Here is a 25615-nt window from a genome sequence, read left to right as displayed (position 1 = left end):
AAGTAAATACTCCTACCTATTAAAGGGAAATTCCCACTGGTCCGGGAGTTCGACATCTGTTGAGGATGATGCGTAGGATGAGAGTGATTCTGGTTCCGTTGATATCGATTTGGGCCTGCCATAGATACTGGATTGTAAAGAATCATTTTTTGCTGCTAAAACCATTGGTTGGTTCTGAAAAAAAAGAGTAATATATTGTCTTATTTTCTTAATATGTTGTAATATTTTTAATATTACAATGTTTTCACATAATTTACATTCAGTGGTATGAGGCAAGTACCAAACATAATTCTAGTATAGGTAATATTATCATTTCTTTCCTTCCAAATTTTCATTTCTTTTTCTTCCAATAAAATTATCATTAACAACATTATCATATGTATATATCAGAACATATTAGTTAGTTTCCTAACTATTATAGAACCACCAACTTATTAATTTCCTTTGAAATTCCCAAGATTTATGATGTTAAGAGAACCTTGTTTTCCAAATTTTTAATAATTCTTTCATTTCCAGAAGGTTTTACTCACATTTAATTAATTGTGAAGCCAATGGTGATACCACCTACAAGAGTACTAAAATTGACAGAGTAATGTCAACTTGTAGGAATAATTTGTTTTCATTTGCAAAAGTTTGTCTTGATAAGCAATACTTACTCTTTTGTAAAAAAAAATTGTAAAAAGTCACTCGGTAATGCAATCAGTATCAGCACTATTTTACATTAATCTGAAAATTATATGGTGACCTCTTGAGAGAATCTCTATCTCCTTTTTGTCATATGAGTTATTTTACTGGTACGGCGTGGGATTCCATTTCATGAATTTTTGTTCTGATTGATCTGGTTGATGGGTGTTTTTTTATTCGATATTCGTTTGTTTTTCTTCTGTATTTTCTCTGTATTTTTGATGTTCTGGTGTTTTTTGAATAAAAAATTGATTGATTAAGCAAAAATAATATATAAAAGCAGGCAATATCCAGGAAGATCATACAGATATACAAATATATCAAAATATGATCATACTATAATTAGAAAAGCCAAAGTAAAGCATATCCTAAAATATTCCCTAACTTTGGATAATATAATACAGTTACAAATGCCAACGTTAAATATAGTATATCATTAAAAAAAACCCCACAAATAAAGATAATATTTTATAATTACAGTATATAGGCCTAGGTTTAGAATATCTTCTTAAAACTGCAAATTAGTGGATTAAAACAAAATAAATGTGATACACTGGGGTCTGATCGAAGCCTTTTGCTTCTTAATACTATATTATAGAATATTATTATACAGTATCTAATAAACAACTGATTAAACAAAAAACAGAAAAATATAGTCTGAGAAATTTAACCAAAGTAGGGTCTACTTCATTATGTTATAATCACAAGGCACTAGGGATTAATAAAAAATTAGATAAATGTTTTCTGGAGGATTATAACTAAATTCAGGCTTACTCTGATATGTTTTGTTATTTTATTAGGCCTATATTATTATATTATTCAAGTACAAAAACATAAGACACTAACGGAATAGATCAAAATCACCATCCTGAGGATTTTAAACATTTTATAATCTGTTTTACTGTTTCAATTATTATTTTAAATATCATTTGATCATATTGTTATTCTACTAGTAATCACATACTACTCTAAGGACTTAAAATAAAATCAGACATTTTTCTGTGGATTTGAAACAAATTAGGGCATACTATTTTTTAAAAATAGATTATCACATAGATTTGACTCAAAAATTTAGACAAACATCTACTGAATTTGAAAGAAAAACATATTACTAGCTTAAATATTCTATGCATATCAATTTTATTCAACGCTACAAGTGCCAATATCATGGGCGAATACCTGCTTCAATAACATTTCACAAACATTTAAATTACATGTGAATAAAAAAAATATAGCCTATATACAATAAATTAATGGGAAACATTTATGAAAGGACTCAAGAGGGTGGTTTCAGGGATAAATGGGGGTTGGGTGTTTATTGGTTTAATGTAGAAACGATAAGGTCAGGTTTCAGTAGGATAGGTGCAATTAAAAGTCTATCTATTGTATAAATAAATTTTTACTTACTACATCACTGATTTCATATATGCTGTTGATAACTAGTTTACTTAAGTGGTTCCTTGAATTCAATTGTCTTGTTTTGAGCTTTCTGTATATGAATATGCTCACAATCACCAGAAACGTCACCAAGGACAGACAGCAAAGTCCAATGAAGATGATGATGTCATTGTCAGTGACGGGAATAGGTACCGGAACTTGAAGAACAAAAAGAAAATTAACTAGATATTATCATCAACATTTATCATGATTATACCGGTGAAAGACAGCTGGTTATTCATTTGAAATATTAAACATGAATATTAATTAATCAACAATCAATCAATGTATAATTTAAACAATTAGGCCTAGCTACTTTTGAGTTGAATTATAAACAATAATAACCAATCAATTAATAATCCATCAATTAATCAATTACTTCAATTATGATAATCAATTAATTACTAAATAATTGATTATTAATTAATCAATAAGTAATCAAATTATTATCAATAAATCAATTGCTTAGAAAATCACTATTCAATCAATCACTAATTAATAAATTTCTAATCAATTATCCTCTAATTAATCACTATATTATAATCAATGACTTAGATAAACAAAACAATCAATAAATTAATTAATCAATCACTAATCAATGAATGAATACATCAATCACTAACCTATCATTCAATTTCTAATCTATAAATAAATTATAATCAATCACTAATTAGTTACACAATCCTACCTGGTTGGACATCTAGTATTATGTCTTCAAACTTTAGTCCTGCATCATTAACAACTATACTAGTGTACAGGCCAGAATCGGCCACCACCAACCCAACAAGAGGCAAACTACTATTCTGCCCCTGTGAATGACAACACCATGTACAAAAAAGAAAATAATATGTTGAGAGCTCAAGTGATATATTGTACTTAATATAATTTATTTACACTTATTATCGGCATTGTTATTATATAATTGCATCATAATTAATAATAATTTTTTTTTTTTGTATTTTAAATTGGGGAATGGATTTTTGGTTGTCTCACAATTTTAAAATCCATTCAGTTGTCTTGAATTTAACCTTAAATAGTACAGTATTATACAGTATTCTAAATATATCCTGTTACAATACACTGTTTGAAGAAGAATGTTTTATATGTCCAGTGTGTATCTTGAAAATTTTATTGAACTTCACTCTTCATGCTAAATTTAAATAACGATTGTATATTTTTATTTTTGTGGAGGGACCCTTTAAGTCAACATTACTGTTAGACTAAAGCCACCCTGACACTTGCAAGATTTTTGTCCCCACAATGCGTCAAGGCAAGACGTGCCATTCGGTGGTACGCTGCAGAGCGTGAACCCATGTTTCGTGGCCTGTTCGTGCACTGTACACTCATAAGTTACGCACAATGCGTGTCAAAAATGTACCATATTGACACGCAATGGCACTACTTGTTGACGCATAGGTTAAGTATTGTTCGCGCATTGCTCACGTCTACCATACCGCATTGTCCCGCAGTGTCATACAACATGCATAATTCCTGCTGTCTTCTCACATTGCCCCGACGAATTCGCGCATGCGTAATTCGTCGTGGCAATGTTTAGTTAGGCTTTGTCCCGCTTGGCAGCACGCTTTTCATATAGCGTGGGTTTTTCTTCAAATCTCTATGGACGATTCAACATGCTGAATCCCAGAAACAGTGTTATTGCAGAACAGAGAAAGTGTTTATATCTAGCAACTGCGAACTATTACTTCTTGAAGAGCAGGAGAAAACGTAGAAAGAGGAAGAGCATTCTTAACTGCACGTACCGTCGACAGTGTTCGCGCAGAGTTCTCGCAGTGTTCAGGTATGGTTCAAGCGTATGGCACGAGCATTGATACATGCCGATTTTTTGAACACTTTTAAATTCTATCTATGACACGGTGCGCACCCTTCACATACTCCTCACGCTTGTTCCCAAAGACTTTCATCATTGGCACGCCAAAGTGCGCGCCAGTGCAGGAACGAAAATCAAGTGTCAGGTTGCCATAACACCATTGTTAATTCAAGCCAACTTAGGTAATTTAATTGTCTTTATTGTTTGATAATTGTTTTGTATATTTCTTTTGGCTAAATAAAGAATGAATGAGGGTCACCTCATTAGGTAAAGAATGAAGTCACTTTAATATTTTTACATACTTGAAGACACCCCAATGGAGAAGGATTCACTTGTAGCCCTGCCACTGCTTCCTCACAAGAAACATTTAAAAGTAGGGACTGAAAAAGAGAAGAAAAAAACCTTGCTATTAATACCATTTTACTTAACTATAATTGTTATCGATCAATCGTTCATCTGACAATACAAAAAAAAAAATACATTTATAGTTCTTACATCTATACAAATAATAGTTATAATAATCAAGAGAAAAAAACATAAAATGAAATGCAATCATGTTGAATTTACCACTGATTCCAATCTCCCTTAATTTATCAAGAAGCAGCGTATGATTTACTGTATCGAATGCTTTTTTTAAATCTAAAAATATGGCAGCTGTTGCTTTTCCATTGTTATGATTTTTAAGATTGTAATCTCAGACATCTACGAGGGTTGTGTTTGTTGAATGTTTTTTTCTGAAACCAGATTGGGATGGGTTTAGAATGTTATTATTAGACAGATATTCATATACTTGATTGTGACCTGCAAATTCAATAATTTTAGAGATTATATATATTATATCATGTTGAATTTAATATTTTAAAAACTACAAAAACTCACCCATATTCTTAGTAAATATTCCTCCTGAAAGTGAAATGATAAATACATTAAGTATAAAGAAATATAATATAAATGTAAAAATAAATTCAGGTATTTTTTAAAAATAGTATGTAAAGAATGAAATGAATGAATGAATGAATGAATGAAAGTAACACTCAGTACCTGGATAGTTGCTGTAATATTTGAAAAAGTCCACTTCAACCAAAGTTGGATTCCTGATTCTGTTCCAATAGAGCTATATAATGTCACAGATTTCCCTTGCAGTGCTTTCTGAGGCATTTTGCCTCGGATTTTAATGAAATCAACTGAAACAACCAAAACATGTGGTGGTTAAAATTATTGTCCATTGTCCATCGGCTGTGATGGCATGTAGTACAATGCGCTCAATTCCGCCATTGAATCTGCTATACTAAAGACCAAAAATGAAGTCAACAACTGTACTGTTTTCCAAAGTCTATATTTTAATTTTTTTTTTTTACCTGAAAAAGTTGGCGACCCAATTTTCTTTGCTACCCAAATGTGGGTCACAATCATAATTTGAATTACAAGGTGTTAAGCCCTGTCCAGACTATCAAACTATATTTGACAAAAACATATGCCTAAATATGGTCATGATGACATCACATCATGACCATATATAGGCACATCATGACTATATATGGGTATACAACAATTTTTTTTTGTCAATGAAAATTTAATAGTGTGGATAGAGCTCTAAAATGTAATTTTGTGTACTTTAATTTCATTTATTATATCATTTTATAACACGTAATAAGTTAATTCAGTGACTTTGTATTTTTCTTTGTTATATAAATTTGTATGTACTTGTATTTATGTCAAAACGGCCATGTGAAAAACACAATTTTTCTGTTTGAAACAAAGTTGTTATTATTATTATTATTATTATTATTATTATAGCTACACTGAATAGATTTAGGTCTAATAATCATAGCACTCACCAACTCTTAGATGGAAATCTCGTTTTGTGTAACCATGGCAATTATAAACAAGGCAGGAATACTTGGCGGAACCTGAAGACTCTAAATTTGTCATTGTTAACTTGAAGGCATAAAACTGAAAATTCAGGAGAAAAAAAACTCAATTATAAATAATAAATCAAATAAAGCACTGTTCTGACTTACAGTGCATAAAATTAGATGATATTTGTCAAACACCATAATTCTTTTTTTTTAACTTTCAACTTTAGTCAGTAAAAGTCATGCAAGTGAATAACCATATAATACCAAAATCTATGTGCTTATATACTGGATAGTAGTAATCCAATTATTACCATTACTTTAAGTCTTATTTAAATTGTCTTTAATGTTGTCTTATAATGGTTGATGAACTTAAATAATCAGTTTGACGGCCCATCCTCATGTAGCATTATTTAAACAAATAAATCATTACATAAATGCATCTAAGTATATATATATATATATAAGGAAACAAATGAAGTTATAAAACATATAACTGAACATGTTGGAGATATCACCAGCAGAGTGCTCAATGGTAATAAAACCAGAGCAAATATATATATGTGTATATATATGTGTGTATATATATATATAAATAAATAACTTTTATTAAATTGCTATTTAAATATCCTTATGTGTAACATCATTCACTAAATCTTATCACAAAAGTATTTGATGAGAATAAATTAGAGAAATATTAAATTGTTACCGTATTTTCAAAATAATGTCCTTTTTGCATCATAAAACCATTCCTATACCAACGAACAAACGTCTCCACATTAGGCTCTTTCACAGCACATATAAATGTAATATTGGAGAATTTTCTCTGGATTAGGTAGACTACTCTAGAAATCTGGTTGCCATGAAAATCCATCGTTGGTATCAATGAAGGAGATCTTGATAAAGGCCTACTTTTTGTTGAATTACATCCTTGAGGGGGAAAACATCAGTGTAGTTCATATGATGTAAAATTGGAGAAAATAACATTATATAATACAAAAAAATGCAACTACAATAGTAAAAGTAAAGTAATGCTAGGGCTTGAAGTACCTCAGAATCCCCAGTAGGAATAATGTAACAGGGCCAGGGGAGAGAAGGCCCCAGAAGAAAGAATATTTGAAGGGGATGGGGTAAGAAAATCTATGATTGACAGAAATGGCACTCTCAGACTTAAATTTGAATAAAATTTTTCTCTATTTTTTTTATACATATATCTGAAAAATTTAGGGGTAGGGGAATCCGCCACTGTCGTATAACATTCCCTTATCATACCTTCAACATGAAGATTCAACTGGAGTCGTTTTGAATATTGGTACATTTCACTGTCGACCTCACAGGTATATATCCCGCTGTCATACGTGGAAATACTCTGAAAGGTCAGGTCATTACCAACTCCTATAAGGCTTCCATTCTTAAACCATTTATAAGATAACTTGTTGCCGGAGATAGGACACAATAACGAGGTTCTTTCACCAGCGGTCGAATAGATATCTTTATCGTACAATTTTTCTTGTGGTGCTAGAGCAGAAGAAATTTTTATTGGTAATTTTTTCCTTAAAAAAATATTTTTTTAAACATTATGATACCAATAAAACAGTACCTTAACACATAAACAAATAGGAGGAAATATATGTTCAACGTTGTTCATCCGATCCCACCCTGGTTACGGACCTGACAGTGAAGTAGAAAGTTCAACTCTCCAAGGTGTTGTATGATTGGAACTAGTGGAGAGAGTTAGTCACAATCATCCAACACTGAAGAAAGTAGAATTCGCTGCTAATTCCATGCTTTATTTGTTTTACAATACGTCTCTAATTTTATCTATGTGTCTGTCTGTCTGTCGGTGTGTTTGCCTGTCTGTCGGTGTTTGTCTATGTGTCTGTCTATCTATCTATCTATATTAGTAATTTCGAGCTATGTTGCCTGTCTGTCGGTGTTTGTCTATGTGTCTGTCTATCTATCTATCTATATTAGTAATTTCGAGCTATGTTAACGGTAAAATTACACAGTTCACATATGGTTTACGTTGCCATGCATGCGATAGTCAATAGTCTGCATAAATATGTATGTGCAGGGAGGTACCATCAAAAATATTGTACCACACACTAAGTGGAATTGACCAATGAAATGTGGTTATTATTACCTAATTAATATTTATAAGTATAAGTAATAGCGCATATGATAACATTTTGTTAACTATATATATATATATATATATATATTATAGAAGGTTAATTTACCCTACCAACAGTATTAGTCAACTCCCAAACATTCTGCATGTAGGTCCTTATATAAGTAGCAAGTTGGAAACTATTTCAACATATTTGCTCTGTTTGGCTATAATAAATGTTGATAATCGATTGTGTTATGTTTTTTGTATGGTGGATAATAGCCCATTGATGGCTTTTGTAGCAAATAAATATTAAATTGAATTGAATTGAATTAACGACAAGGTACTCCACAACAATAAACACAACAAGAACCAAGTTACCCTCCCATCCCTATAAAAGCCATACTCTATAAAAACTTACAGCCAACTGGTGTTGTGAATATTAATATGTCTGAGGCATGGCTCATGCCTATGTCTGTTTCACATCGAATGTAGAAGACATATTCAGTATTAGGTATTAAATTCTTCAAGGTCCAACTATGACCAATACGAATAGTACCTTTGGAACAATAATTCTCTGAAATTTGAAATGGTAAAGCATAAATAACCTAAATTAACTTAATAATAATATTTCAGTCAAATAATAAAAAATACTATTAATTCTTGAATATTAGACTATCAAGTATTCTTCAATTATTACGTTGCAGTCATTAGGACAAATGCTGGGGCGGATGCGAGATTTGGCGATATGGGTGCATGCGAGTCCACATCACCTCAGGCCCACCACGGTTGGGGCTGAGGCGAAAATATTTTGAGAATATAGACCTCTAGGTGCCCAGAAATTGCACTCTCATTACCTTAAAAATATTACTGATTATTCATCTTAACAATACAATACAACAATTATTTTCTTAATACAATTTATGGGGGTGCAATCGTACCGTCTGCACCCCCGCCCCGCATTTTCATAATTTGTTATATATACTTTATTATACCGATTGGTACATCATATATAAGTCGACATTCATAAGTCATTTGGGTATCATTATCATGCTGGAATGCAGAATAGAGACTTCGTTCTCTTGGTGTGCATCTCAATTAAGTAACCACTTAGAGGTTGTTCACCTTTATACTGGTAATTATTAGTTTCACTATTTACTTCTAAGGGCCCGTTCGAGCAAAAAACGCCAACCGTATTCCGTTTATTTCACCGGGTAATCGCGCTAAGCACTCAGCGGGTGGTCGACCATTCGAGGAAGTTTTAGTTCACGGTAAATATGTGTAACGAAACTACTCCGGAAGTAAATTTCAACTTATCCCATGGTCAACAACCCATTCTTTGTTTACTTGCTACTGCTGCTATTAACCGGCCCACGTACACACAGCGCGGCACGGTGGAACGATAATGTAGCTCAAATAACTTATAATGGCTGCTTTAAAAACGTAGGCTAGTTTATTCAAGTTTATTTCTCCAAATAATGGCAAATCTACAAATCGAACGCGTAGCTACGCTACCAAATTTAGATTTCGTCGTGCATTGTGTGAGGAGGCGAAGGAGAGCTGCAACCACGCCAGGGCCGTAACCTATTGAATTTTGCGCTGGGCTGTGGACAAAACATTTTGAAAAACAATTAGGGTTGATTTATCATCGCCTCCGGCTCCAGGGTCATTCCATGCACTCTACCCAGCAATTTGGTGGTCAAAATTGTCGCGAATAATCCAGATGGTAAGGTAATTAGACTAGTGTCCGAGCAGTTTTAGAAAGTGTGTACCGGTGAATTAACTGGTAAATTGCACAGATATTTTTTCGCTCAAACAGGCCCTAAGACAAGACTTTTTTTATACCTTGTGTAAGTTTTATTTTTGGCAAGTTTGCGCACCCTCTGCCACCAAAAAATGAAAATTTCATAACAAAAATACAACTATATATGTGAGGTTTCACCATGAAATGAGACGCATCGTTGGTGAAATCATATTGAGATATTCACCAAAACAGGCCAAAGTCAACATTTTTACAAAATTTTGATTTTAATGTTTTTGAATAACTTGATACTTATATTTTATGATTGTATACTTTGTAAGTGAATTTTCTTGCCAAAACAGTGTTCTCTGCATATATCCTGTAATCCTAGTCATATTATTTTGTACAGGTTAGTTTATCTTTGAGGCCGATTTTCTCAAAACGTGGTTCTTATACACCTAAACTTTAAATGCTCACATCTCTGGATTTACTTATAGTAGGGAAGCCATTCAAAGACCAAATGAAAGCTTATAATGTGATCTATCAAAATATAATATAAACTCAATTTTTGAATTTCTAACCTCCACTACCTGAAAATGTAAAGCATTCATTAGTGTACTACAGTACATTCAATATTATAAGATGTTTTTATTTTCTCTTCCAACTTGATGATTTTGGCAAAATCATTTTGCTCAGTGAGAAAATTAATTTATATATATATATTTTTTTTTCCACACCCTCCTCTGACGGTCTTTATATGATTAAGTTTGCAAAACAAGGTATAAAAAATGTCTCGCCTAAGTAATGTAATACATATGGGAATATCAACAGATAGCAATATCAGAGCATATCCTAAAACCTCAAGAAATATTTCACAATTTTGGAGTTTGTAATAATCATTTGAAACTTCTATGAACCTACTAATATTCCTAGATTGAGACACATACACCCACACACAATACAAAATCCCTTGATTAAGGACACAAACAAGTGTTCAGAATAGGAGTTGCACCTCCACCCTTAAGCCTACAAAATCACTTCTAAATTACAGTATGATAAATCTCCATGCTACACTAATCTCGATATCACTTCTGAAAAACACTTACCAGACATTTTGCGATAGTATATTTTTAGGCATCGTAAGTTATAACTGCCAATATTTGGTAGTTGCCACGACAGTTTAATTGCCCCATTTTCCATCACCATGGCTTGTAAACTTTGGGGAATGGGAGAACTGCTGTCGACTAAAAGAGCAAATTGAAATTAATAATTTTAAGTGGTTTTCATAATGCAACATACTCCCATCTTTATTGGATCTGCCTTTATGGCAGTTCCTAATTGTGTTGTAGTGTACTAATAACAATAAAACTTTATATGAATTGAATTCTTTGTAGAAGATGTGAAAACAAAATCTGGTTGGGGTCTAATTGAAAGATGAACAACTTAGGCCAAATAAAAAAAAATTGTTGTGTTGGCCACATCCAACCCAAATTTTATGAAATTCAAGGTTGGCATTTTAGGTTTTCTTTTTTTTTTCTTTTTTTTTCTTTTTTGACTACAATGAACAATATTTTTGTATGACCCAATAAGGCTGGAATAGCCTTGGCCAAGCTAAGGGGCCAAGGCCTAGCCTATTATGCTGGATGGTACGCGATGTGAATCCAAAATTGTTTTATTATTTGTGTATTTTATACTTTTTAAGCGTAAACACTTTAGAAAAAAAAGTTTTCCTACCGACCTACCCATTTTTTTTATTTTCCCAAAACGTGACCAACACAAACACTTTTTTTTTTTTTGGCTTTATTTAAGCCTTTTAAGTGTGTGTTATTTAATGGTTATTTTTCTTTTTAACGATTTCAACCTCAACGAAATATCTAATAAGGATGACATTAATAATATAATAATCTAATGAAAAATTGATAGAAATTTTAATATTACAACGGATTACAAAAAAAAACATATTACCTTTGTTAGGCCTGTCATTTCTGCACCTTTCCAATGCCATGCTCATCGTCATAGCGACACAATAGAAGGTAAGAAATATAAATTTATACATTTCTTATCTTTTTTTTTACACGATAGTGTTAGGCATCACCCAGTCAAGCTCTGCTGCAAAAAAAGTTTGTTTGAAATTTAGACAAAAATTAAAAATCAATTTTTCACTTAAAGAATAATTAGAATACATCTGGAATATTACTCCACTCTCCATGTCCTTAATTTATCTCTACATTTAAAGTCCTGTTCAGACTATCAAATAAAATTTGATAGTCTGGATAGGATTTAAAGCCCTGTTTAAACTATCAAATAAAATTTGATAGTCTGGATAAGATTTAAAGCCCTGTTCAGACTATCAAATAAAATTTGAGTCTGGATAGGATTTAAAGCCCTGTTCAGACTATCAAATAAAATTTGATAGTCTGGATAGGATTTAAAGCTCTGTCCTGACTATCAAATTTTATTTGACAAAAACCATGTGACATGCCTACATATTGTTTTGATGACATCACATCATGACCATATATAGGCACATCATGACTATATATGGGCATACAAGTTTTTTTGTCGAAGAAAATTTGATAGTGTGGCCAAAGCTTAAGGTATTAATGATTGATTAATTTTCCATAAGGCTCATAATATAAATTCACTAGAATATCAATTATTAAACTATCTTTAGTTTTCACAATTTACATAAATATAGAATGGTTTATTATTTTATTATGATCCATTCTGATGGACAATGATAAGAAGGTGATTGATCACTATTCCTGATGATTCATAAATTGAAATCTTAGATGGGTTGAATTCATAAGAGATGGATCTTATAATTGTCTCTGTTGAATGTGTGGGTAGTAGTTCACGTACTGGTAATAATAATGAAAATATTAATATAAATTTTGATATCAGTACCTTTGTTACAGTAAAATTTAATGCAGCCTAAATTAAAAAAGGTGTGCTTTTCTTCATCATACAAAATTACATTCACTTAAAAACAAGCTTATATTATTAGGTGTATTATTTTGGCATTCAGCAATACCTTTCCCTTAGTATAGTTTAACTTGTAATTAGTATTTTCAGGTTTTCAAGTTATCATTTTTCTCATTTCAATAGTTCTAGTCTACTTTATCATTGTTTTTAATTTACATTTCAGTTACTATTGTACATTTGTAAATATAGTCTTGTATATTTTTGTTATATTTGTACCAGGGCTTCCTGGGAAAGCAATGCTGGTCACTGAATGGTTACAACCTGATTAAAGTCGGGCTCCGGAGGAAAAACCGCATAACTGCCCTTTTACACTTTTCCCCACTCCCCACTTTTAAAGAAAGCTTTAATAAAATTATATATTTATTTATTTATTTATTCTGTCTTTCTACTGAATGCACTTTCAGTACTTGTGTACTGTTTTTCAAAGTGGTACAGTTTCATAAAATACAAAAGTTAAAAGAAAAGTAATTAAAAAACATACATATATATAAATAGATATCATAATAAAAGTGATTAAGAATTAAAAGAGTTTTTAAAAAATATAATAGACATGTTCATCAAATTTGTTGTTGTTTCGTGTGGAAGTTCATTCCACAACTTTGTTGAACGATACAAAAAAGTTCTCTTGCCTTGACAGTTATTCCATTGTGGCACAAAAAGGTTATTATGAGATTGACTACGTGTACATTTTGAATAGGATTCGATATTAAATTTAAATTTAGATGATAAATAAGATGGTGCACACTTAAAGTATATTGTAAAAAATAAAAATGACAAAGGTATACATATATTGAAAATTTACTACTTTAATTATAAATTGCAATTAGATACAATTTTCAAATGGTCAAGGTTTCAAGGCTACTGCAAGATATTCTATTTGGAAAGTGACGCCAGTTTTCTAATTACCAAGCCCCTTGATGATGTCACACTTACGCACATCGTGATTTAATAATTTATTACAACCACACGGATCAAATAGAGTAAATTTAATTTGAGACTAGGACACAATTTTAAATAATAATGAGGATATAAAAATTGTTTAAAAAATAACTAATTAGCATAACCAAAATATAGCAAATATCAATTCAGTGTAGCAAATAGTGGTTATGGGCTATGGATTTACTACAGCAATTTATTCTTCCACAGCAACAAGCTTCGTAAATTCTTTTAAGAATAGGCCTATTCTATAAATGTTAATCTATTGCTCGGTAATGTGACATTCCTGATGATGACATAATTAATGTCAAAATATTGAATCCCAACACGATGGTGTGCATTTCGACACTTGGAGTACTGTACTGTATTATACTATCTCATCTGAGTTCATCTCAATCAGTGGACCTTTCGTAATGTGACTCAACAGCAAAAAGCTTGTTGTCGAGCCTGGTATTTACAACAACTTGGAAGGCCCTTTCTACAGCAATTGATGTCAGTGCTGAGGGGCAATTTGAACCCAGCATTGGTTTCAAACTGTCAAGCTTAAATCCAATTAGGCTTAATACCCAACTCATGTTATAATATGATAACAAAAAATAAACAACAAGAAGAAAATGAAGGGGAGCACTCCCTCATGATTATACCAAAACAATAAAAAGATAACAGAATACAGTATTAAAATGCCTTCAGTTACTACTGTGATTTCATCGTCTCTTATACACATCTAGATGTGTATAAGAGACAGGTATTAAGGAAGGGGAAGGGTAGGTACCCGTCGGAGAGGCCTGGACCCCCGTCGTCCAAAGAACGACTAGGTCGTCGGACCAAAGATTAAAAAAAATAATAATTTGCCTATCCAAATAATGCTATTTTGATTGCCAATCCTTAATATTGTGGTCTAAAAACTGTAAAAGCACATTTAGGATGTTAAGCCATAAAAACTCTCCCCATGAACAGGGATTTTTTTATTCCGGGACGTCAAACAAGGGCTTCGTTGTTGCCTTGTTTCGGACCATCCGTCGGACACGTCGGACCCCTTGTTGGCAAATTTCTGGCGCCGCCGCTGTTTCATCATACACCAGGCACTTACTGCTGACGCGATTCTATGGAAAACACAACACGCACGCAACGGATTGTTTTTTTAATAACAATCTGTTCAGAGAGCCACCAACAATACATTTTAAAATTTTAATCAAATTTCAAAACACACTTTTAGACATTTTTAAAATGAATTACTTTCCATGTTGGTATTTTAGTGTAATATTAAGTATTATCTTCATTATCTTGTTTTAATTATTTATAATAATATCTAATTGGTGTTTTAATCAGGACCATATTGTAGATCAATTTTTAAAGTATGCTCTGTCAGTTTTACAATTGTACATTCTCTTTTATTGAATATGTATCCTGAATAAATATGTTGAATAAAAATAATAATAATGACAATAATCAGAAAGCGTAGCATTGTCTACCGCTCACATCAAGTGGAGTTGGATTCATCGATGCAGGGTCAATGTCCAGTAAGTGAAGGTTTGTGTGTTTGATAAAGTTTTGTAGTTCTTAAATCCTTGTAGTTATTAATTGTGACTGAAGATTATGACAGTTAGGTATGTGTAGTTTCTGAGAAAAGGCGATAAACCAAGAAAGAGGATGAATGGCTTACAACTGACCATGGAGGTATGACTTAGCAGGCCCCCCTCCTGCCCCCCCCCCCCCCCCCCCATTTTGAACAACTGTGGATCCGCCCCTGCTTAAGGCTAGTTAAATATATGTTTGAGAGATGATGAGTTAGTTGTCAAGATGTACTGTAAGCAAGAAATAATTTGTGGGAACAGCTACTTTTACTACTTTATTATCAACAGTCTAAGAAATCAGTGCAGATGGATATCACCACATTCAGCAAAATAAAATTAGATATGTTAACAAAGCTTATAAGAACTTCCTCCAACTTGGGACTCCTGTATAAATATTGTCTTAAAACTTACTTATGGGATTTACTGTATACTACTATACAAAACAAGTTAATATAGACCTTTGAGATTAAAGCAGGATATAAGAAAGTGCAGAAGTTTTCATCATTTGTGAATTCATATACAGTATTAAAGAGGACACTTTCATTAAGCTATTTTATCATCCAGCATCTAAATATATAAAACATTTTACAAATTTGGTACATAATACTTTGTCTACACTAGAGCAATGGATGTGATGAAGCAAACACCATACTACACCTATGAGAAACCTGATTTTCAGTATAAAAATCTGAATACCGCAGCTAAATATATAAAACATTTTACAAATTTGGCACACAATTTTTGGTCTACACTTGCAATTTGAATGTAATAATGCAAATAGCACATGCACCACACCTACAGCACAGCTGATTTTCATTATAAAAATCTGAATACCGCAGCTTGAGTTTTTATGTCCAGGCACTTGAGGTTGTGTCAAGCCAACTGCGGTTATCTCTGATGCGTGCTAGTGTGAACCGAGCTTATTGTAGAATATTAATCATTCAGTGAAATGAGATAATGAGTTGAGCTCCACTTGTCATCTGAATAAATATAAACACAGGGAGGGATTTTGCACTGTGTGCTTAAAAGCTAAAGTGTTGTGTCAATTAAATCTTTCTGATTGTTTTAATAGCGAATGTGATGATAGCATCAACATATCTGATTAATAAACGACTTGGTTACATGTTGTTTTGCAACACACCATCTGGTGATAACGATTTCCAAAAAAAAATTAAATTAAATGTTTGCCCATTACCACATCCATAACACATGTGCATAATTCCTGGCATGCTTTGATTAGTCGGTTGTTAAGTTTCACTGACATTCCACAAAGGTCCATTATTTTCCTGCGAAAGTACGCATCTTGTTAATACCACAGAGTATCTTCTTGTTTACCAATGGTGAAACACTATGCCTGATGAGTTCGTTGACCTTTCCTATGACTGAATCTCATTGGTTCAGTACCACAAAGCCTGTTTATTGTTTACTGCTAAGGAAATGTGTGCAGTATGCAGGGGAGGATCCAGCCCGGTAAGAAAGAGGGGGTGTGAATATGAGAACTAATGGAGAGTTCCAGGGAAGAGTCCTTGGTATGGGTACAAGGGGTTAATCCCCCATAAATCTCCAGCACCTTCATAAATTTAAGTTTGTATTTGATTGATTTTTACTGTATAGCATGGTAATTTTCTAAAAAGCCTGACAAATAAAATATTTTACCAATTTTACATGCACCCCTCTAAATCTGCCACTGAAATGTACTCAGTCAGACATACTCCTCTAGAGATTGATTCAGCTATAGACAATCACAGAAATCTAAGAGGGCCTCCACTTGCATAGTTTTCTAATTGGTCATCATTTGGAGTAACCATGGTAAATCACGATCACAATTGGTGAGATTTAAACAAACAGAGATTATTCTAACTCCAGCAAAAACAACCTCTGAAATAGTTAAATTGCTTTACACTCAATTTAGGTAAGAGCGTAGGAGGGTGTGGCGCAGTGTGTAAAGTGTTGAATTTTTTATCGTGAGATCGGGAGTTTGAGACCAACGCTCGTCGCACTGCTCGTGTCCTTGGGCAAGACACTTTACTTACGTTTGCCTCTCTTCACCTACAAGTATATATGGGGAGAGAGGGTCATGCTGTTAACCTGCACGTCGGTGGCCCTGCTACGACTGTTCCAGTCAATTAACAACAGCAACTACAATCGATTATACACGATTATTCGCTAAAAAGGAAGCTACATCAAAACCAAGTGTGTACAGGTAGCTTATATGATTCATACGAACGAACAAACGAGGTAAGGTTAATTTAGCATTTTAAATTTTGTAATGAGATTCAAAGAATTTGACATAGATTTCATAAAGCATTAAAAAAAATTATTTCTTTTGTTTAAGCAGTGTTTTAAATTTAGTGATGAGATTCACAGAATGTGTGATTTGATAAGGGTTTGACAAAGATTTCACAAAGGATTAAAAAAAAAAACCCCTTTTTTTTGGATAATTTTCTTTTGTTTCAACAGTGTAATAATACCTGCAATGTTGTATGCACAGGGCTATCCTTTTTCAAGCATTGAATCCTAATGCTGGTCAACACCGCTATATACACGGTGTGACCAAGAAAACTCGGTGAGTTTTCTTGGTCTTCAACGGCGGCCAGTTACTATGGGTCTTGGAATCAACAGATCATAAAGGTGGGATGAATTCATGTGAGACAGTATCCCTGTCCATGACTTGCGTTGTTTTATGGATCCAAATGCTTTCTTTTACTTGTTTTTGGAAGACTGTGGATTCACGGTGAAGTACATTATGTGTTTTCTCAATCTTGAATATGGTTGGAATGAAAGGCATGATCAGTAATAGCTGATTTATTTGGTTTCAGTGGATGTATGCTCTTGCTATTCTGGTGCGGATACCTGGCATATGTTTTTCCACTTCTACTTTATGTTCTTTAAGACCAAGAAAACTCACCTATCGATTGAGGGCGTATCACACTACGTATATAGCATTGATGAACAGCATTAGGATTCAGTGCTTGAGAAAGGATAGTCGAAGTGCTTCTGAAACATTGCAGGTATGTTATTATTATTACACTGTTAAACAAAGGAAAATTTTCATCCAAAAATACCTCTGAAACCAGATGAACTTATTGAAAATACAGAAAAGGACCAGGGCAAAGCATCCCAAATTCTGCAAGCTGCTACATCAAATGATTGAGATGATCTATAGCTCCGTCTCTTATGAATTCAATCCATGTAAAACTTTGAATACAATTTATAAATCAATATTAGGAATCAACATCTTATTGTCCCTCAGAGTGGTTCATACAACAGACAATAAGCCATAATAAATATTTAACCATAATAAACCATTCTAAGTTATGTAAATTTTCATAACGATAGATTAATAACTGATATTCTAGTGAATTTATATTATGAGCCTTATGGAAAATTAATCAATCATTAATATCCTAAGCTCTGTCAGCCCACACTATCAAATATTATTTGACAAAAAAAAACTGTTGTATGCCCATATATAGTCATGATGTGCCTATATATGGTCATGATATGATGTCATCATGACCATATTTAGGTATCTCACATGTTTTTGTCAAATAAAATGTGATAGTCAGGATAATAGTGCTTTATAATATCTCCATTAGTACAATGCATCATAATCCATCTTACCTTATTCTTAACCAAACAACTACTACATTTGCATATATTTCCATTCAAATATGCATCACTGGCAGCTATGGTTATCATATTACCTTTTACTTCCTATAATTTAATGTTATTGATCAAACAACACAATAATATTTTTTGAAAAAAAATACGGTTCCCCATCAGGATTTGAACCCCTGACTCTCTGATTACCATCTGGGTGCTCGACCAACTGAGCTACAGTAGAAGGGCAAACTTGTATCCCTGGGGTGTCCTATCAGGACAGGATTTTTTCCACCTCAGGATAATGCATAAGAAGCAGACATATGTCACTTTTGTATGAACAAACAAATCTATCTGTGATATATAAAGATGATACATTACTTTTTGTATCTCATTAAAGTAATGCATCCGTATACTGTAAAACCAAAATATAAAAAAAGCACATCCATTTACAACCCAAAAGGAATAGCAATTAGCAAAAAAAGGATTGATTAAGATACTTACTTGTAAATGTAGAAGTTATGAATATTTATAAGCAAAATTAGAATGAATTAAATTTAGCATATATTAAATTTTTTATATAAAAACATTAAAATCCAAAACTAATTTGTCACAGATAAGCATGTAATTTATTTTAAACAATCTAAAAATGATCATAATAATGGTAATAAATGAGTTTATTTTATTAGCATATATTTATTAGAAAATATTTTTAAAAAAACCTTTAGAAGAAACTGTGTTTTATGAATATATTGTTTTTTTATTCAAATCTTAAAATCTTGGACTGTATTTTCCCATATATTGTCTTTCGACGGAAAACTTTATAGAATCCTGAACTAATTCCCATTAGTAGAAGAGCTTGTTACACACACCCACATTCTGTACTTTTCCTAATAAATACATCCCTACCCACACAAGGACATAGGTTTTAACACAGATTCATCTTTCAAGCCTTATCATTATTATATCTGAACTTCAAATTGATTAATAGCATTTCATGCCCTTTATTCCGATGTGCTTCTAACTAAAGTACTTTACTTCGGTAAGCAAATTTCGAATAACAATTTTGTTTCCTGAAGGGGGCATAGACTTGATCGGAGGTGAACCCATTTCATAAACAAAGAATGTGAAATTAATGCTACAAGCAAAAAAAAAAAAAAAAAAGGAAATACTATCCGTTTAATTGAATAACAACATGAATCTTATCCTAAGCTATAAAAAGCCAATCAATGCAAACATATATTATATTTTAACTAATTGTAAACTTAAATTTCTACCGTAATCACATTCTTCATATGGAAGTTAATTGAGTCCTGGTGCACAATAAAGAAAATCCCAACACTATTTGTGCATGTTTTTTATAAAGTCCAATAAAACTCTCTTGTGTATCCACATTCAATGATGCGTTGAATTTATACACACATTATCAAGTGATCTTAGTAAATTAGACACTTAACTGGATAATATCAATTCATCCAGATAAGTATTTACGAGAGATTAATGGAAATCATACTTTCCAGTATTTACACTTTTTCACTTTGTATACAAATTTTACGTTGCCTTACAATTTTTATAATGTCCCATAATTATATTATCCTTAACAGAACTATGTATAGCCAGGGTAAGGATTAAAAACTAGTTCCATATATATGGGGACATGGGAGAATATACATCTCTCTCCCAGCTTTCCTACACCCACCCTGAGGGGAGAAAAATCACCTAATATCCTGACAACTATCCCACACAATCAATCCTTGAGCCTCTGACCTCTGACCTAACCTCTGTGTCTCACCCTCCCATCAGCCATTATGCCAATATTTCTATGCCATTATTGGGCCCCCTTGCCTCTACATTTCTCTCTTGCATGATTTATTTGAACAATAACAACATCGATTATGAATAATAAGATTTGAACATTTATATTTCACGCTTTTCATAGCTGTAATATTTAAATATACCAATACCACAGGGTCCCTAGCAAATTTGAATGTATATAAGTATTCCCAATACACCATACATAGTTATAGCTATTACGTCAATCTGTGAGTTGACCTATAAAAATTAGTATCTACCATATCCGATCACACAAATACTTAGATACATTTACTAATAATTCATTATGGACACTAACAGCAAAGTTCGAATGAACAGCAAGTAAAATGTCAATGAAATTCAAAGCACTCAAAAAATATATATTTTTAAATAAAGTTTATATAGTAATACATGCTTCCTGAATCAAAGACTAGTTGATCTATTTCTTATAATTTTCATGGGAGTACAATATTTTAGGTAGAAGGGGTTATGCAAAGGACAAAATGATGATCTCTAAATGCCAATAAGCATTTAGAGAATAATATTATCAACATATGTGGCAAAGACAAGCCAAACCAGTCACTCGTCGCAAATCGTGTTTCAGAGAAAATGGCCAAAACATGCTGGAATGTCAAATTTTAAAAAATCTATTTTATTGCATTAAACTAACCTTTATATATCTACACTTCATTCTATGCTGTTATTTTCCCTATTTTCAATGTTAAAACAATACTTTTTAAGGATTTAAAGATAATTTCTGCATGAGAAATGTCTGAAATCATAAACCTTGACGGTTAATTTCTCATATATTGTTCTTTAAACAGCTGTGTGGTTAAACGCTTGTAACTTCATAAGGAAATGTCCGATTTGAATGATTTTTTTTACCATTTTATAGCTATTATTTTGTTCTCTAACACTGTATTAATAACTCAAAATTGATTTTTGCGACGAGTGACTGGTTTGGCTTGTCTTTGCCACATATCTAGGCTGGAAAAGTAATGAGGGAGGGAGGGAGGTCTTTCATTTTTATTTTTTACTTTGCTAAAGCCAAATCACCCTTGGGTGGTTTGCTGGTACATTGAAATTCAAAGTAAAATGCATAATACAAACAATATCTACTATTTAATTTTTAAAAATATAAAAAATTAAAAAAAGTAACAAATTTTTTTTTTTCAAAATGTTTTTTTTTTCAATACCATAGAAGACATGAGGGCGATGATGATAAACCAATCATTTTTCTTTATTGGGCCTAACCTTTATTTTATTGCAAGGGGAAGGCGTAACAGGAAGAATGTTTCATACTCTTATAAAAAGTCAAACACATTGACTCCTTATGTCACATTATGAGGTGTAGAGAGTACATTCCTTGGTCATTTTGAGAGAATGCTTACCAAGGAATCTGGATGGGAAGGCTCTCACACAGTTAAAAAAGCAAATTATTTCTATTAAACAGGGAACACAGAAAATATTAAAATCACACATTCTGTGTCAATAGAGGTACACACACTGATCTAATTGCTGGATTGCTCATTGGCTCGTTTTAATTGGTGGCCACCAGCTCATTTGCAAATACTAAAGTGACGTACCAGTATAGTCATGGTTTTTTTTTTCAACATTTGTTTAAATTAGCGTTAAAAATAACGATTTCTTGAAATACATATTAATAAAACATTTAAATAAATTATGAAATTTTTTTCAAATCCTCTAGATTTTTGGTACAACCACTATCTGTCTCTTATACACATCTAGATGTGTATAAGAGACAGACCATAAATGACCTTAAATGACCTATTTGTGGCAATCTGACCAGGTAAAAAATGGTAATGGTATGGTATATACATTGAATGACCTTAAATGACCTTTTGTGGCATTAATGACGATCTGACCATGTCGCAAGTGTTATAAATCCTTGACCATGTAATATAATTTTAGATATCATAATTCTCATTAAAGTGGTTTAAAAATTGATTGATAAATATAAGATTTGCGTGGCATAAATTTTGAAATTCAAGATGTCCGCCAGAATGACCTCGAATGAAATATTGTAGTTCATTGTAAAGATTTTGAATTCTGAAAGTCTGGGTATGGATCTAATGTAAAATATGACAATTATGTAATTTTTAAGATACCATACAATATTTGACCTTGAATGACCTTAAATGACCTATTTGTGGCAATCTGACCAGGTCAAAAATGGTATTATTGTATTCCTTGACCATATAAAAATAGTTTCAGACATTAGAATTATAATTCCAAGTGGTTTAGAAGCGGAGATATAGATAAACATAGGTTTTATTAGGCGACCATTTTGAAATCCAAGATGGCCACCACAATGACCTCGGATGAGATGGTTCCTACCAAAAATTGAATGTTATGACCATAAGGAGCATGTAAAAAAAATTTGGTGCTTTTGTCCGGAACATCCACATCCATCTGCTAAGCTGCCGGACTAGTGTCAATAGAGGTACACACACTGATCTAATTGCTGGATTGCTCATTGGCTCGTTTTAATTGGTGGCCACCAGCTCATTTGCAAATACTAAAGTGACGTACCAGTATAGTCATGGTTTTTTTTTTCAACATTTGTTTAAATTAGCGTTAAAAATAACGATTTCTTGAAATACATATTAATAAAACATTTAAATAAATTATGAAATTTTTTTCAAATCCTCTAAGCACTCAATACACCAGTTTAAGAAAGTGCAAGCGAAGTAGCGTTGTTAGCGATTGACGCCACTACTAACAAGCTAACAACGCAACATCGCTTGCACTTTTTTAAACTGACAAAAAACAGGTGTGATTCTATGAAGAATGCAATGCCACAAGCGCACAATGCATTGTTGTTAATGACGATCCATTCAGACTGCCACTGACAATCAGCAGACGACGTTGCATCGTCTAGTGCTCACAAGGAGCAGACTATTCTACAACGCAGCGAATGCCCAGCTTTATACTTGAGCTCTATGTGCTTTTAAAAACAATCAGCAGACGACATTGCATCGTCTAGTGCTCACAAGGAGCAGATGACTATTGTACAACACAGCGAATGCCCAGCTTTATACTTGAGCTCTATATGCTTTTAAAAACAATAGGTAGACGACGTTGCATCGTCCAGTGCTCACAAGGAGCAGACGACTATTCTACAACGCAGTGAATGCCCAGCTTTATACTTGAGCTCTATATGCTTTTAAAAACAATAGGCAGACGACGTTGCATCGTCCAGTGCTCACAAGGAGCAGACGACTATTCTACAACGCAGCGAATGCCCAGCTTTATACTTGAGCTCTATGTGCTTTTAAAAACAATAGGCAGACGACGTTGCATCGTCCAGTGCTCACAAGGAGCAGACGACTATTCTACAACGCAGCGAATGCCCAGCTTTATACTTGAGCTCTGTGCTTTTCAAAACAAGAGTTGTAAAGATAAAAAAAGATGACAAAAAAGGGGAAAGAAGATAAAAATAACAATACTATTAGCAAAAAAAAAAGAAAATAAGTAAAAAAAAATGGGTACCATTCAAATTTATAAGGAAAAGAAAAGGCAAGTTTTAAGCTGAATTGTAAGAGAATTTCAAAGTAAACATGATGGAATGCTGCTGTATAATTTAGGAAAGAATTTCTGGAAATTGGACTTAAAAAGCAACAGCAAAACAAGCATTTTGAAATTATGAGGCAAAAGTTTCCCTTAGCACAAGTGGCATAGGGAGCTGTCAGATAGCTGAGAGTGAGCTGTCAGATGGTTAGCACTCCATAAACTTAACTTAATTGGTTCTAAGAATGTCCATTGGGAGTTAACAAGAAAGTTCTAAAAACTCTAAGAGTTTGTTTTTTTTCTCACATTTATGGAATGCTCTACCAAGTGAAGATGAAACAATTATTAATTGTTAAACACATAGTTATGCCTTTTATTTATCAATAGTTGGGATGGCCTACCAAAGCAGTCTTGGCCCAGGAAGTCCCTCGCCATTGCATTCGGCCTAGCCTAGGCCTAATGTAATATCTGTTTTGTCGTCTTTGTATTGAAACATCATCATGAGATCAATAGAAATCACTTTAATCTTCAACCTATCAGTGTATAAGCACTATAACTATCCGTGTATCTCTCTTGTAGACATACGATAGAATTTGATGCAACCTTGACTGAATATCTCATTAGAACAGAATATAGTAGAATATAGCACCCTCTGGGTGAGATAAGCTTCTGTGTCAAAATAACAATAATAATAATAATAATAATAATAATAATAATAAATGAATAATAATTAATAAATAATAATAATAAATAACTAATACTAATAACAATTTAATAATAGTTGAATAATTCATTATACATACCTTCAACAGGTAAGATAGGTGCAAAGACTATCATCTTGAGAAAAGAAAAAGAACAACAGTTAATATCATATACATAAAGCATTAGGCCGACCAGCCCTCCATAAACTAACGTTAGAATACCGCACAATTAAAACCTCATAAAAAAGGCAACTAATCTGTTTACCTATAATTGAACCCAAGGACACCAGTGTTAAACACTCAGTACTTATCCTTGATAATGTGTTAATCCAATTAATATAGTGAGATAACCTAACATTAGTTTATCGAGGGTGGGTTGAGCTAATGGTAACATAAAACTACACCGTATCTACAGACACAACATGGATTCCACGTCTTTCTATGTCACTAGTTAATATTATCCACAACATCCTCAACAGCATAGGATAGCTTACAATCCTCCAATGATGCACAAATGATATTCATTAAATAAAGAGTGATTAGGTATTCACAAGGGAGACAGGGCAGAGCTTGAGTGGAAGAACATTTGATTGCAGTGGAATCAACTATTACTCTAATTTCTACCGATAATAATCATTACTCAAAGACAAATTATATTTTGGATAAGAATTTTCTAGAATTAAATTTAAACCTGCTGCTTCCACAGAAAAGTACTATAACATAGTTTAAAACAATGCCGTGGCTAGGGATACGGTACCATATTTTATCTTCCGTTCTTAAAGGTACGGTAAATTGCAACATCCAATAAACTGCCGCC

At 32.6% G+C, this 25615-nt stretch overlaps 1 protein-coding gene across 2 annotated transcripts in view; it reads right to left on the bottom strand.

The window, feature by feature from the left end:
- LOC117114017 (fibroblast growth factor receptor-like) overlaps positions 1–25025 on the bottom strand; it is a 32768-nt gene extending 7743 nt beyond the window's left edge. The window contains exons 1-13 of one of the 2 annotated variants that reach the window (XM_033257544.1): positions 24901–25025; positions 11622–11765; positions 10763–10900; positions 8337–8492; positions 7078–7323; positions 6515–6735; positions 5788–5902; positions 4991–5133; positions 4829–4852; positions 4252–4329; positions 2810–2930; positions 2092–2279; positions 17–174 (exon numbers count right to left, since the gene is read on the bottom strand). In XM_033257544.1, the coding sequence (XP_033113435.1) occupies positions 17–174; positions 2092–2279; positions 2810–2930; positions 4252–4329; positions 4829–4852; positions 4991–5133; positions 5788–5902; positions 6515–6735; positions 7078–7323; positions 8337–8492; positions 10763–10900; positions 11622–11712 (1679 nt within the window). In that variant the 5' untranslated portion in view covers positions 11713–11765; positions 24901–25025. The remainder of the gene's footprint in view (positions 1–16; positions 175–2091; positions 2280–2809; positions 2931–4251; positions 4330–4828; positions 4853–4990; positions 5134–5787; positions 5903–6514; positions 6736–7077; positions 7324–8336; positions 8493–10762; positions 10901–11621; positions 11766–24900) is intronic. The other variant, XM_033257545.1, reaches the window with a different exon arrangement.
- Positions 25026–25615: the final 590 nt, after the last annotated feature.

The sequence above is a fragment of the Anneissia japonica genome, unplaced genomic scaffold, assembly GCF_011630105.1.
Source record: "Anneissia japonica isolate Jap-2015-1 unplaced genomic scaffold, ASM1163010v1 scaffold281_len866295_cov195, whole genome shotgun sequence".
Classification (NCBI taxonomy): domain Eukaryota; kingdom Metazoa; phylum Echinodermata; class Crinoidea; order Comatulida; family Comatulidae; genus Anneissia; species Anneissia japonica.
Note: the sequence above shows the minus strand (reverse complement) of the source record. Positions and strands in the feature narration are given on the sequence as shown.